At 46.3% G+C, this 14837-nt stretch overlaps 2 protein-coding genes and 1 non-coding gene across 3 annotated transcripts; 1 reads left to right on the plus strand and 2 right to left on the minus strand.

Moving 5' to 3' along the window:
• Window positions 1–334: 334 nt before the first annotated feature.
• LOC123412431 (dirigent protein 5-like) lies at window positions 335–2145 on the plus strand. The gene is made up of 3 exons (XM_045105378.1): window positions 335–783; window positions 1005–1197; window positions 1847–2145. Exons 1-3 carry the CDS (start codon window positions 404–406, stop codon window positions 1850–1852), a joined length of 579 nt encoding a protein of 192 aa, XP_044961313.1. The 5' UTR covers window positions 335–403; the 3' UTR covers window positions 1853–2145.
• A 74-nt stretch (window positions 2146–2219) lies between these two features.
• Window positions 2220–2291, minus strand: TRNAP-UGG. The gene has a single exon. It is a non-coding gene; the product is annotated as a tRNA-Pro (tRNA).
• A 1292-nt stretch (window positions 2292–3583) lies between these two features.
• LOC123411693 (glutamyl-tRNA reductase 3, chloroplastic) lies at window positions 3584–6304 on the minus strand. Its single transcript, XM_045104655.1, has 3 exons — window positions 5835–6304; window positions 5093–5334; window positions 3584–4988 (listed from the first exon to the last, which is right to left on the minus strand). The coding sequence occupies exons 1-3, from the start codon at window positions 6061–6063 to the stop codon at window positions 3849–3851; spliced, it is 1611 nt and encodes a 536-aa protein (XP_044960590.1). The 5' UTR covers window positions 6064–6304; the 3' UTR covers window positions 3584–3848.
• Window positions 6305–14837: the final 8533 nt, after the last annotated feature.

The raw sequence follows: 14837 nt of genomic DNA on the forward strand, positions 1-14837 counted from the left end.
CTTGGAACTTTAGGCTCTTAAAGAGACTAGTTTTAGTCAGACTAGTTTTAGTCTCTTGGATCCAAGCACCCTCTTAGTTTTTCCAGAAGGATCTGTGCCATTTAATTCAGTAAATGTACAATTGATTGCTAAAACTGTAGCTACTTGGACTTGGGATTCATTCCTTGCTTGGATTTCAAATCCTAGTTGCATAGGGTGTTGAATGCCAACCCAGGACTAATTAAACGTCCAAGCCAAACTCACCCAAGATGGGCACTAGCACTCCAAGCTTTCTCTCTCTCTCTCTATATATATATAGACGCACATCTACCCTCTTATTCTCTCACAAAACACAGAGAGAGACAACTTCCCACCGTTCTACTAGCTCACTGAGTTCTCTTTTCCCCTTCTTTTGCAAACAATTATGACCATGGCTAGTCCAGCCGTCGCCTTTGTTTGTCTACTCATCGTGCTACCTCAAATCCAGGCCGTTTCTATCCCCTACAATGGGACTGTGCCTCTTCAGGGGTGTCAGATCCCTTGTATGACTGAGGTTAACTTGCACTTGTTCTTGCACCAATTCGTCGACGGACCAAACCAGCCCAATCGCAATGAGGAAACCTTGCTCCAAACAAGTTTTCCTTTTGGGTTTGGGACGTCGATAGTCCATGACTGGACTCTTACCGAGACAACAAATTCCAAAGATACCGTTGTTGCACGTGCACAAGGCGTGCATGTCCAGGCTGGTTTAACCAAGGATAATAGATGGTACACTACTCATAACATAGAGTTTGAGCAAGGAAGGTAATATGTCATCTAGTTCACTATTTGTGAATATCTCTGTATATTTCGTGAGTTCTTTCGTCTGCGACATTGAAGTTATTTGCTTGCCTCTATTATATTTGTAGTTAAGGGTTTTGCACAACTTACTGGTGTACATACACATAATGATAGTTGTGCATTTGTTATAAGCTACATGCACTTCTAACCTTGTGGGGTAACCTGCTATTTTGCACATGAAATAGGTTTGCAGGGTCCACCCTTCAGGTGACTGGCATAACGGCGGGTTTGGAAAGTGGCCAGTGGTCCATTGTTGGTGGGACTGGACAATTCATTATGGCACAGGGTATAATAAGTTTCACAAATCATCCTGCCTCTACTTGGGAAGATGGTATTAAAGAACTTAATATCCGTGTACGCTACACTACTCCACAACCTGTAAGTATATTTCTCAAAAGTTTGTACCCAAATTGTAATATTCTACTTTTTGAAGGGAAAATAACAGGACACTAGAGAGCATCCTACTGAAAATGCAATATATTAAGAAATTTGTGCACATGCAGTGGAAATGCATTAAATCATGTTCTATTTTCAACAACACTAGATGATACCCTGCACTTTGTTGTGGATACGTTCTACAATATATTTCACTGAGATTTAATATGAGGAGCATGAATATTGGGGGTAAATAATATGTAACGTAAAACTGAAAACACATATAATTAACTGTGTTTGATAATTTTATATTTAAAAATAATTATTGAATATATATATATATATGTGACAGAATATAATGAAAATTTGCATGCATTTTGTAAGTTGAGATGGATTTTATCATATGCATGATTGCACGCCGAGGTGGACATTTTTTCGTTGCATGATCCATGCTGATGTGACATGCTTGCTTGTTGAAAGAAATGGGTTAGTGGGTGCTAGCTATTTAAATATAGAAGATTAGTCATGTTAAACTAAACTAAATGCATTTCTTTACACATTTAATTTGTTGAGGGTTGCATATCGTGTAACAAAGCTTCATGTATGCACACATGACATGACAGAAGCCATATTTTCACTTATTTGTCTGCAGGCTTGAGGTGCAGCTCGCTTGTCGAAAAATAAAGTCGGCGTGAGGAATTTGATGGAAACAATGTATTTGCACAGTTTCTCTCGCGGCGTGATGGATCGTTATTGTGGTCCGCATGTGTCATGAGAGTATGCATTAGCATACCCTCTTTCTACTCTGTCTTTCATTCGAAATATGATGTGGGTTTATGGCATTGTGGATATCGTCTGTTTGTTGGAATCTATGTAATGTTTTGGGTATGGTTTGCAAAATAATGAAGTTTGTTTGTTTGAGAAACTGTTATCTCCCCAGAGAATTCACTGAAGCAATTAGAGGTGAGAAGTAGAGAGAGAAAAAAAAATGGCAAATAAAGGTGAGAAATAAAACAAAAAAATTGGGGGCGTTGCGAGAATCGAACTCGCGACCTCTCGCACCCAAAGCGAGAATCATACCACTAGACCAAACGCCCTTTGTTGGATTGAAATAACAGTACGGCCTATTCATCGTATGACATTTCCTGGTACATTCTGAATGCGCTGTGGTAACCACTCAACTTGAAACACAGCCAACGACGTGCTATCTGCCATTTGGTGCATCTGTGTTATTATGCCAAAGACAAGCCCCGAGGCTGCACCTATTCCTGCTCCTGTTCAGACTCCGTTGACTGAATTTCGATTACATAATTCCTCTGGTACCAAGTGCTCTGCCAGTGAATCTGTGTCCCTACTCTGCCTCAGGCGTTTCCCAAGAAGAAAAATACCTACTCTGTACCTCTCTTCGTGCCTTGGCTCTCCTCCCACTCCCCTTCATTCCTCTTCGAAATTGAGGTTTCTAAGGTTAGTCGTGGTTAGATTTGCTATTCCAGTAAATAGGGACATTGTTTTCACTGGCAGACTTATCAGACATCATTTTCCCTTTCACACCTCTGTCTCAAAAGCCACCAGGCGCTAAAACGCCATCTTGCGCCCTGGAATGGAAAATATTCAGACAAGTACAAATTGTAAAAGTTGGAAATATTCAAGGGGATACAATTTGTAACCATCAGGTGCCTGCAAAATTAAACCACAGACAGGTAAGGAAATAGTATGCGGTACGGATTAAAGGCTGAAGATGCTACACACTATGAGTTTGCAAACCTCGGTGGCAGTTGAATACCAAAGATCAGTGAAAGCAACCCAATCTTACAATCACTTTCTTTGCGGCAAGAGACAGAAGCATGCAAAAGGGCGTACAGATAAAAAATGTTGGACGATAACAAAGAGATTTAACAATAAGACTGAAACAATGACCGGTAGGTCTCAGGTTTCTCTGTAATTTCAACAAGACCGAAACATCCATGAATAATTTTAGTGTACGGATGCAACGAGGAGACCGGTAGGTCTATCAGGTTTTAAGAGTTACATACTACAGGAATAGCATGTGGTGCCATGTAAAAAGCGGATGGAGCTTGTCCTTCTTCACTTGGTTTGTAAAACAGAGGATTATATAAATACAGGACTTTGCGGGATTGAGCGATGATACATGGAATCGGGAAAACATAAAATTCCTAAAAACTAATCAAATCAAGTTTAATACACCTGCTAATGTAATATTGCATTGTTATTATGCTACTTAAGGCATTTTTCTTGTTTTTTACATTGGAAAAAAAGTGATTAGAGTGAACTGAAAAAAAATCTTTGTTGTTTCTTTGAAACTCAAACCAAAGGGAAAATCCATCCTTCTTTTTTCCTTTGTCATTCATTTGAATCAAATGGGTGAATATTGCCAATAAAGATATTTTTTCCTATGAATCAAAGAGGCCATGCTGCAGTATCTATGATAATGGACAAAAGCTGTTGTGGAGTACAAAGATTTTGCTGTCTCAACATATTTGGCGCCTGCAATGGCAGGCGCTAATTCCCTATACAATTGACGAACTCATCAAGGAGGGGCCAGTAAGAGAGGGTTAAACAAAACTGGAATTAGAATGTCAGGACAAATTGGGAGTATATATGTAGATCTACAGGCAGAGACTAGACCGCTGATCTCAGTTTTGGGTTTTCTGTTTCTCCACCTTTGTCTTGATCTTCTGTTCCATGACCGCCTTCTCGGTGTCGAGGCCAAACATCCTGTTGAGGGCGTGCATGTTCTCTAGTGTTTCATCAAGGGTGCGGTTGTCGGTGCCATCGCATCTCAGGTGCTGCAATGGGCCATGGAGAAGCCTGTTCACTATGCCGGTACTGAGCTGCTCAATGGATCTTCTCATTTTCTTGGTGAGAGCATCTTCTCCGATTTTCTGCAGGCACTTGTCAAGCTCTGAAGCCCTGACCCTGTCGGCGTATGATCTCAGCTTCTTGATGGTTGGAACGGTCTCCATAGAGTCCCTCCAAGCCTCGAACCGTTTCAGTTCTTCGGAAATGATCGTTTGGGCCTCCATTGCTTTCCTGAGCCGATCTTCCTTGTTGGCTTCCACCACCTCTTTCAGGTCATCAACATTGTAGACTCGCGCATGGCCAACATCAGATACGCAGGCACTGACATTCCTCGGGACAGATATGTCGACAAAGAGCCTAACACCGCCAAGGGCACCAGAAACAGGAGGAAGTGCTTCTGCATGCTCCTTGGTGAACAGTGGAGATTCAGATGAGGTGCTCGTGAACACGACATCGGCGTCGGCGGCAGCTTCATACATCTCCGTAAGAGACCTGTACACGATCTCAATGCCTTGCATCTCTTCACGGATGGCATCCACCCTTTCAACCGAGCGGTTCACGATAACGACCTTCTTGCATCCTTTTGCAGCCAAATGCTTGGCCACCAATCTCCCCATTTTGCCAGCACCAATCAAAAGCATCCTAGCTGACAAGCATTCAGACTTTGGAAGCTTCATCAGGGCTAATTCTACCGCAGCTGAGCTAACAGAAACGGCGCCACATGATATGTTGGTCTCAGAGCGGACGCGCTTTCCTGCTGTGATTGCATCCTTGAACATCCTATCAATGTTCTTCCCCAAGCCTCCACTGTTTTGCCCACTTCTGACAACCTGTTTAACCTGAGCAAGTATCTGTCCTTCTCCAAGAACCAAAGAGTCGAGCCCAGAAGAAACCTCAAACAGATGGCGTGTCGCATCACTGTCACGGAACATGAAGAGGTGCTCCCTGAGCTCGGCAGCAGGGATCCCGCTTTTCTGCAAAAACAGGCCGTACAGCGTTAGAGCTTCTAGCCAAACTGTGTTCTTGAACAACAAAGAGGGACAAAGGTACCGGCAAGTTTTGATAAACGAATCCTTACCATTGACATCCAATCCACTATCTCTCTAATGCCACGGTTCCAGGATAAAGCGACCACATAAATTTCCATCCGATTGCAGGTGCTAAGAACAGCAGCCTCTTCAATATGATTAAGATTGGTTAGCTCTGCAACAGCACGGGGCCATAGCTCTTCTGCGACCGCAAGCTTTTCACGCATCTCAACCGGTGCTGTGTGGATACTGAGTCCTATGACAGCAATGCTACTCTTTTCTTTCATGTAGCCTGATAGTGAAAACAAAATATCGTCAGATGCCCAGAAGTTTCTAATTTTATGAGATAATCATACAACTGAAATCAAACTGCAAGTCATCATAAAATCTTGAAAATTTAGAAGATCCTGATATATACAGTACATGCTTGTAATACAGAAATGACGCATGTTCCACCAAATGTGCATTATGTTAGTGATAGCCTCCCAACTGCAGAGTAAAACGACGAGGTCAAGAAGCTTTCCTGTGCTAGTACTATATACAGTACTTAGAAAATGTCCGATTCCCACCTACTGGCCAGTAGAGCAATACTGCTACACCGAAAATGTTGACCAACTCCCAGCTTTGGGAAAAAAATGTTGACCAACTCCCACCGCGACCACAGATGGTCGCACCCACCGCAAAGATCCCTCAATTCGCGCACCGCCGAACGAAATTATACACCGCGTGATTACAGGAATCGCATCGACGGCAGACAATTCGAGGCGGGGAGGAAGGGAAAGAGGAACTCACGGTCGGCGGAGATCTTGAACTGCTCGAGCGCGGCGACGCTGGCAGCCATGGCCGCCATCTGGGCCGGGACCCCCGGGCCGGCGTCGCACCGCACGACGCAGGACAGCCGCTGCCGCCCGCCGGCGGGCACCCTCGGGCAGGCAGCGGAGCCTCGGGGCTTGTTGACACCGGCGGCGGCGAACGCGCCGGCCATGGCCGTCGCGGAGGCCGTGCTCGTGCTCGCCATCATCAGGCGAGGAATGCAGCAGCAGGCTTCTCTTCTCTCTACGGACCAGATTGACGCAGGCCGATAGCCGTAGATAAATGAGAGAGATGTGTCTCGGGATTCTTGGGCTCCGTGAGCTGTGGAGAGGGAGGTGGAGGGGACGTGGGATTGGTTTTCGCCTCGGGCTGGTGGGACGACGAGTGGGAAGAAAGGCCGGAGCTTTTGCAGCCGGAGGGGGGGGGGGGGGGGGGGGGGGGGGGTCGGTGGTTGGTGGCGACTTGGTGTGGTGCCGGCGGCGGTATGGCGTGTGCCGCGCACAACGCGACGCGCTTCGGGCTCGGTCTACGGTCTGTTTTCCCCGTTTTCTATCGTCACGGTTTTCTCCTCGTGGAAATACACGTGCACGGAAGTATTTCCACGAACGCCTCGTGCTCTATTTTTCTTCTTAGAAAATATAGGTGCTGTCTCTGATCCATCATAGACTAACTACGAAATTGTGCCCTCAAAGAAAAAAAAAAGACTTTGTATGAAATTGTATTAAAGTTATACTAAATCCGTAACGATTAATACGAATGGGGGCGGGGACGGAGCCAGGATGAACGCATAGGAGCATCCACAATGTCATGTTTTGCTGCCTCTAAGAGCAACTCTAACAGACCCTGTATTCTATGAAATTATAAGCACAGTTTAGAGTTTGTGCAGCAGGATTGATACGGGTCAAAATCGTCGATACAGAACAGAAATCGTAACCTAAATTGTAAAATTTGAAAAACAAGTTTCGGGTGACAAATTTATAACGGAAAAGCACGCGGATTGTCCATACATAGAAACAGATCATTCGCACACATCAGAGATATATTACATAAGAAAGCTCGCCGGAGCTACGTTACCCTAGAACTAGCCAAAATCAAAGCTGGTCGGAGCTCATAAGGTGAGGTAGCTGATCTGCAGCTCGCTGGAGCCCAGCGGCGAAGCTCAATTGGAGTCAGAGTCGGAGGTGAGGTCGATGAAGATCCGCTCCTTCTCAGCCTTCTCGCGCCACCACTCCTCCTCCTTCTCGTCGAACATGAGGGTCGTGCAAGGCCCTGCTCGAAGAGCACGTCGTCGCTCTCCTCCTCCATCCGGCTGCGTTGTCGCTCCCCTTCCTCCTCTCGCGCACTGCGTGCGAGCATCGCGGCCAAAATTGCATCCGCCTCCACCAGGGTAAGGAAGTCCTCCGGCCCGCCGCTTCGGCCTGCCTCGGCCTCCGGCTCCCTCTTCACTGCACGGACCATGGGGACTCCTCCGACTCCCTTTTCACCGGGGTGAGAGAGGAGCGTGAGCTGAACACCCCAGAGGAGCTGCCTGCGCCGGAGAAGAGGCGTCCGTGCGCGCGGTCGAACTCCTTCGTCTTGCGGTGAAGGAGCGACGACAACGACGTTAGCCCGCGGTTCGTGTACCGCAAGGAGGAGCGCTTTCGCTTGGCGTTGGCTGTGACGCAACGCCAGTGTTCGGGATCATGGTCGCCGCGCTGGCCAGAGTTCTACATCTCGTGGATCTATGAACGGGACGGCGAATTTGAGGCACCGGCGACCAGAAATGTGTTGAGAAAGCTACCTCATGAGGAATACTATATTGATTGTCCAAGCTGCTCCTTTCCATCGTGTCCCTTATTGGGGAGAGTAGTAGAAAAGTTATATCAAAAGCTTAAACTCTTACTCCTTTCATCTTTTAATTGTGTCAAAAAAGTCTTTATATTATGAAGGGAGGAAGCATTGTATTGTACTCCCTCCGTTTCTAAATATAAGACCTTTTAAAGATTATACTATAAATTACATACGGATGTACATATACATATTTTAGAGTATAGATTCACTCATTTTACTCCGTATGTAGTCTCTAGTGAAATCCCTAAAAGGTATTATATTTTGGAACGGAGGGAGTATATGATTATAATATTTAAGTAGAAAAAAGGGCTCAGATTAATCACACACATGAAACTTTATATTAAATCATTACTCTGGTAGGAATTACAAACAGCTGGAATTGGGGCGCTCATTTCTCCTCTCCTTTTTCTCTCCCGTTTGAGAATCTCTTGTCGTTTCTTCCCCCTCCTCCTTGGATGGGGCCGCTTGTGGACAATTTTGGTGTTTTGACCCTTTTGCATAAGTCTATCCGAATCTAATCTTGGTTGGAATAAAAATCCGGATCTGATCATTTTGCTACTGGCGGACTCCTTGACGGTAGGATATAACAACCTACCGCCGAGGTCCCCGACGGTAGGGTTGCACGCCTACCGTAAAAAATATTCTAAGTTGCAGACACAGTGCGCGCGCGAGCCTATCGCCGGATCCCTTAGGGTTACACGTGCTACGGCCAGGTCCTGTGGCAGTAGGCTATTTTCCTACCGTGAGGAACCTCGACGGTAGGTTGTCATATCCTACCGCCAAAGGGTATGTCGATAAGAAAAAGATCAGATCCAAAAAAAAAAAATCATTATCAGAGTCAAATCCGGTTGAACTTAGGCAAAAGGGTCAAAACATTGAATTTGGCCGCCCCTCGTCGAGGTGGGGAAGGGAGGGCAGGCCAGGCCATCTACATAGTAGTGATAGGTTAAGGGTAAAACTTACTGTCGTGAATTGTCATCATGTCTAGTTGGAGTTTCTCCTACAGCAGACGGGCGGCACAAGGCGCATGCCTTCTTTCCCCTACAACTCGTGTACGTGGTGGAGGCTGCGGAGGGACATAGACCGAACAATGACTCGTCAATAAGCCTAGTGGAGTACTCCCTCCGTTTCAGTTTATAAATCCGACGCGTGTATCTCTAGATCGACAATTTGACCAACTTAATGAGAGACATATATTATAAAAAATATATCATTAAAAACTTTAGATGTTTTATTTTTTAATGATATAATTTTTATGTTAAATAATATATTTTATACCAATTAAATTGACGATCTAGATACACGTGCATGTCTTATAAATTGTGACGGAGGGAGTACGAAATATAGCCAGCGTAGATCTTAGTAGTGTGGAAGGAATGACTAGATCCTTTTGATGTGGCGTTCTATTTGGAGCTCCAAGGGGGCTCAGTGCTTTGTAGTTCATCAACTTTTATCCTATATAATAATAATAATACATACAATAATGCTGGTCTGACCTTTGCTGCTAGAGTTAAGGGCAAGAGCTATGGTGGCAACTGTATGGCGATGCTCCATGCTCCACCTAGATAAGATTGTACTCCGTATGAAGCATCCATTTGGAGACCACTAGCTTCCACCGCATGATCATCTCACTTGGACCCATCACTTCTTTTTCACACGTGACGCTCTCTCTCGTGACTTGCCTTCCCATGCACGAGCTCATCTCCCTCATGCTTTTACCCTAAAGTTGGCTTTTGCAAGTGAAGAAGCGGGTTTCTCAGCAGGATCCCTTTTCATTCTGCAAGCAGCAGGTTGGGATGAGGTGGAGCATTTGAGCTGACGTGGTGTAATGTGGCACTGGTCCAACGTGAAGCGTTGTATATGCTCGAGCAACTAAAAGCAACTCCAACGGGTCGACCCAAACGGACGACGTTTTTGTTCGTTTTTTGTCCGTTTGGGTCGACCCGGCGGACACCAACGTTCGCTTCCGCGTTTGAATCGGCGCATACGTCCAACGCTGGATCAATTCATTTAACGACCCGTGAAAAAAACATGCAAACCATTTTCAAAAATATGCTAAATATTAATTAAACATTAAAGCCGGCCACGAAGTCCAGCGAGAGTCCACGCATCCCCATTATATTAATTAAACATTAAAAACGCTGCCCTAGGCGTCCTCGTCGGCGGCGTCGGGGCCGGTGAGGTCGACCAACGTCAGCACAGGACTGATCCACGGGAACGCCGACGCGGGCAATGCTGGTGGCGGCGGTAGCACATCACAGACGCGCTCCTCCTCCTCCCTCCCCAGCTCCATCTGCCACGCGCCATCAACGCGCTCCTCCATCAGGCGCTGCGCCCTCCAGTGCTGAAGGTAGGCGGCCTCCTGATGTGGTGTCGCGCCCAACCAGATGGACGGCGCGAAGACCCACTCGCGAACGCAGCCGGTCCACTGGTAGACCTCCGGCTGCGGCTCTGTGGGTTCGGTCTTTGGCAGAGGGGGCACGACGCAGTCATCAGCGACGGATAGCGCGATGGCCTTCGCGAGCCGCGCCTCGTACGCCACGTCCTCCTCCTCGGCCTTGTGCCGCTCTTCCTCCTTGCTCTCGCGAAGTGCGGCTGCCAACGCCGCCTGGTAGGCGACCTCCGCCTCCTGGTCCTCGTCGCTAACGACAGGCGTGGGCAGCGGAGGGCCTCCTCGCTGCACGCCGCGCTGGCGCTGCTCCTCGTGCTCGAGCGCAAACCAGACCTCCTAATCGGGAGAGTCGGCCGCGTATGTACGGTTGCGCCGTTGATCCGACATCAGCCGCCGCCGCCGAAGACTCACCTCCTCCGCGTGCGCCCGTGCCGACCGCGACACGGCTGTCACCGGGATCCTCTTCGGATCTAGATGCCAGTGGTGCGGCAGGGTCATGTCCGGGTACAACAGTGGGATGCGGTGCTCCGACCGCGACACGGCCGACACCTGGATCCTCTCCGGATCCAGATGTTAGTGGTGCAACAGGGTCACGTCCAGGTACGACAACGGGATGCAGTGCTCCCAGTGCCACTGCACTTGGTGCACCGGGACACTGACATGCTGACGAGGCCGGCGGGAAGATAGTGCGGGGATAGACGGGGGACTTGCCCTTGTTTTGGGAGGAGTCGGCCATGGCTGCTAGGGTTTGGTCGTCGATAAGGGAGCAGAGAGATGGGGAGATGAGGTCGGGGGTTCTAGAAGTAGATGAGGTCGAACCCCACCGCACACTCGGATTAAAAAAGGCCGACCGTGGTCGCTGACGCGTGACCCCGCGGAGGGGCAGCCGTCATTAATTAAGTTGATTACGGGTAGTTGGACGGCCGTCGGGTGTGGACGGTGTGGACACTGAGAGTCCGCTTCGCGTCCGTGCCGACGCATTTCAGTCCCAAATATGGGTCGAAAGTGGGTCGACGCGGACTCGTTTTAATAATGGACCTGCGTACGTGTTAGGCCATCACTTTTGTCCGCGCGGATTCAAACAAACATCAACGAACGAAATGGATCATCCCGTTGGAATTGCTGTGACGACATGACTCTAGCAAACGTTCTGGATGGCTACACTAAATCGCTGACCTCTGGTGGCTTTTGCGGGGAAAATCAGATGCCTACTCCTTCAACCTCCACAGGGAGGTCATGCTTATATTGCATGGCAAGGATTTCCCGGGGATGTAGGACAAAGCATCTCGGAGTGAGGTCATCGATTACTACAACATCCGATTGTGGTTTTATTCCATCTTAGGGGGTCATGTTTGCATAACAGGAGGAACTGATAGTAATTTTCTATTTTTTCTGATCCTTTGTGCGGCATTGTAACTCTTGATATTATAATGCCAGTATTTGGGACAACACTGGTTTCTTTCCCTCTTGAAAAAGAGATCACAAACAAAGGAAGGCAAGCTAATTTGACATAAGTATGAAGATTAAAGTGCATAACTTGCAAAGAACCCCTTCAACATGTAAAGTGAAGCCCAAGCAGGGCCGGCCATGTACTTCACGACATAGGCCCCTATTTCCTAAAACCACTAGTGCTTAAATCTTTTAAGGCATAATAAAGTGTTCTTTATCGGAGTGAGTCCATCAAAAACAATAATAACCAAATTCGAACTTACTCCATCGACAACAATAATACTAAAAAGATAGTTAAATGAAACTAAGATGACATGATTACCTTAAATAAAAACCAAATTTCGACAGACTTCATCGACAAATACTATTAGCCATGTGTTGCGGCAAAATGCTATTCGCCATGTGTTGCGGCAAAATTGCCAGGGCTTCGCATAGAAAAAGGGCGAGCAAGGGATATCTGGGCGGCCCATTATGATTGCGGGATCTCGGTTTTAGGAACCTTCTAAACTGGTCTAGAAGGTTTCCAAAACCGGGATCCCGTAATGCCCAGTCCTAACTGTAGTAAAGTAGAGCCGTGACATTCAGCACAATATTAATATGACTAAAGAGATTAGACGAGAAACTAAACTTTGATATTGGAGATTATGATTCCAATCCTCGAGCGATCGGTCATTTGAGAATGAATCCTCTAAGTGGCGGAGAGATAATTTGAACCGGAGATTTCTATTTTTTTTATAGTTGGTTGATTGAAAAAATGCTCGCCAAATTAATGGCTAGATCTTTCTAATTGTTATGGCATGTACTTTCAATACATAATAAAATAATACATTATAATGATTTTTTTAATCTTCTATTTTTGTGATATTAACTTCCTCCAATTGAGTATGTGACAGTTGGTTTGATGCAACAAAAAGATGGAAAATAAAATAAAAGGAAACGTCTCCCTTCAACGTGCCGGCCGAACGTTCCGACCGGTCTCGCCCACTCGCGCTCCTTCCAACGAACTAACTGGCGACACGTATGATGTGGCCCAACTCCTCTGTTTCTTCCACCTCCCGCATCTTCTTTTTCTCTCTCTCTCTCCCCATCATACATGGTGCCCTCCGCTCTGTCCGCTGCTCCTCTGCTCCTCCGCTCCCCCCTTCTTTGCAGCACACAGCCACAACTCCGGCGACCCTTAACTGGAAGGCGGCTGAGGCATCGCAAAACCCGCTGCACGCCCTGATGCTACAACCGCTGTCAAAAAAGGCTTCAAACCAGATGAAAAAGCTTCAACCAGGCATATAAAAAGTTGCAAGCGGTCATTGCCATGGCGGAATGCTACAAACGTTGACATAAAATGCAATAACCGTTGATGAAAAAAGCTGCAACCAGACATATAAAAAGCTGCAAGCGGTCATTGCCATGGTGGAATGCTACAACCGTTGACATAAAATGTTACAACCATTGATGAAAAAAGTTACAACAGAAATGATAGAGAGCGCATTAACGAGCGCTGCTAAAAGATAATAGTTGCAACTCTTGATAGAAAAGCTTTGACCGTAGATGAAAAATGCTCCAAGCACTGAGAGAGAAAGCTACAACCATACACTGCACAATGAGAAAAGTTGCATCCGTTCTAGAGAAAGCTTCAACCGTATGTGCGAAAAGCTTCAACCAGCTTCAAGCGAAAAAGTTTTGACCGTCGGCAGCCTCTGCTACAAGCAAAGAGTTTGACAACGATGTTGAGATGGGGTGACGGGAGAAGGCCCCCTCGACCGCCGGGGGACAAGGGGGAGAGGGGAGGGGTGGGGAGCGCCGCTGCGCGTTGGATGAGGATGGCCGGCGAGGTGCTCACGATCGTTGGCTCGAAGTTGAGGATGAGAGAGGAGATTTGACGGTCAAGGAATCCCCAATCTGATGGCTGCGCTGCGACCGACGTGAGTTTTTGGACTGGCGCGCCGGCGTCCAGTACTGCCCTAAAATAAAAGATAGAAAGACACCCTTTAGGCGACTATGTGTTTGTATGCGCATATATGTGTGATAACCTTCAAATCCACATGGAACACACTTCATATGGTAGATGGTGACCGAAGATATGGCAACTTCGCTAGAGTTAGCTCTAATGCTGGTATCTATTTCTTACCAAGTAAAATGCTACTCATTTCCATTTTCCGTACTACGGTAACTACATAGCACAAACTATCCATAACTTCATCCTTTTTCCGGTTTATTGGGGTTATCTCAAGAATCTCAACAACCAAAATATATGGTGAGTGAAGGAATGCATTCTGTAGTCTGCAAAACTAGTTAAGCTTTAACTTGCACTCACTGCGGTGCATGCAAACATGATTACAAAATGAGTAGGCATGATTCTATGCATTGGTCAATTTCCTTTTGATCCTTGCATGCAATAGTTTAAAGCGCCTCAAAACCTAAACATGTGATGAACAGAATAAACGTAGGACTAACAAACTGAAAAAGGTAAATGGTATAGACTCAACCAACAGAGAAGGAGGGAGTAGTTGAAACAGCCGGTAAGCCAAGCCTTTCACGTGGGATCAGACTATCCAGGGTGGAAGTAACATAGAAAGTACTCCCTCCGTCATGGTTTAGAAGACACGGTTAAACTTTACGTGTACTTTCACAATAGACAAGGTTTAAGGCGTATTGCATTTACTCCTAACAGCTAATTAGCATTCCGTTGTACTACTTTTATATGCATGTGTAATGTGAATGTTATTTTTTAGTTCATCTCACAATCAATCAATAACCACGTAGGTTTCAGAGAATTTTCAAGCACGTCTTCTAAACCATGACGGAGGAGGTAAGATAGACGACACCTAAACGAAAAGGATGATATGACAGTTAATCGATGACAAAAGAGACAAATTTTGCGCGGCATGTGGCCATCTAAGTCACATATGACGAAGAGTGTGGCACGGGCGAGTTTGCTGAAAACGACCTAAAGTGAGTGGGGGTCATGGCTTAAAGCAGACAGGGAGATTTGAAGAGGGCGCAGATGAAAGATACAACAAACAAACCTCAAAACCAACAAAGCTAGAAGGAGACACATGGCAACAATATATTAGAACATAAGATAAAAGGTTGAAACAAAGTTAACTTGAGCACGATTAGAGAGAAGCAAAAGTAAAATCAGCTTACTCGTCAATTTGAAGATCACACCACAGCCACGGAACCAATCAACTGGGAACCGAACAGAACATGTTGTTTTGCTTTTGTACGCGAGTATTATCAACAATGCAAAAATGCACGATAAGAGGCCTCGTGGTTCATTCCTTTTTGAAAAGTGAAACTACTAAAATGCAGGT

The sequence above is a fragment of the Hordeum vulgare genome, chromosome 7H (genome assembly GCF_904849725.1).
Source record: "Hordeum vulgare subsp. vulgare chromosome 7H, MorexV3_pseudomolecules_assembly, whole genome shotgun sequence".
NCBI classification, from domain to species: domain Eukaryota; kingdom Viridiplantae; phylum Streptophyta; class Magnoliopsida; order Poales; family Poaceae; genus Hordeum; species Hordeum vulgare.

Coding starts and splice junctions, on each gene's coding strand:
- LOC123412431 (XM_045105378.1), top strand. CDS start 404: ATGACCATGGCTAGTCCAGCCGTCGCCTTTGTTTGTCTACTCATCGTG. Junction 784..1,004: donor ATAGAGTTTGAGCAAGGAAG/GTAATATGTCAT, acceptor CACATGAAATAG/GTTTGCAGGGTCCACCCTTC.
- LOC123411693 (XM_045104655.1), bottom strand. CDS start 6,063: ATGATGGCGAGCACGAGCACGGCCTCCGCGACGGCCATGGCCGGCGCG. Junction 5,335..5,834: donor GTTCAAGATCTCCGCCGACC/GTGAGTTCCTCT, acceptor TTTCACTATCAG/GCTACATGAAAGAAAAGAGT. Junction 4,989..5,092: donor TAGTGGATTGGATGTCAATG/GTAAGGATTCGT, acceptor CTGTTTTTGCAG/AAAAGCGGGATCCCTGCTGC.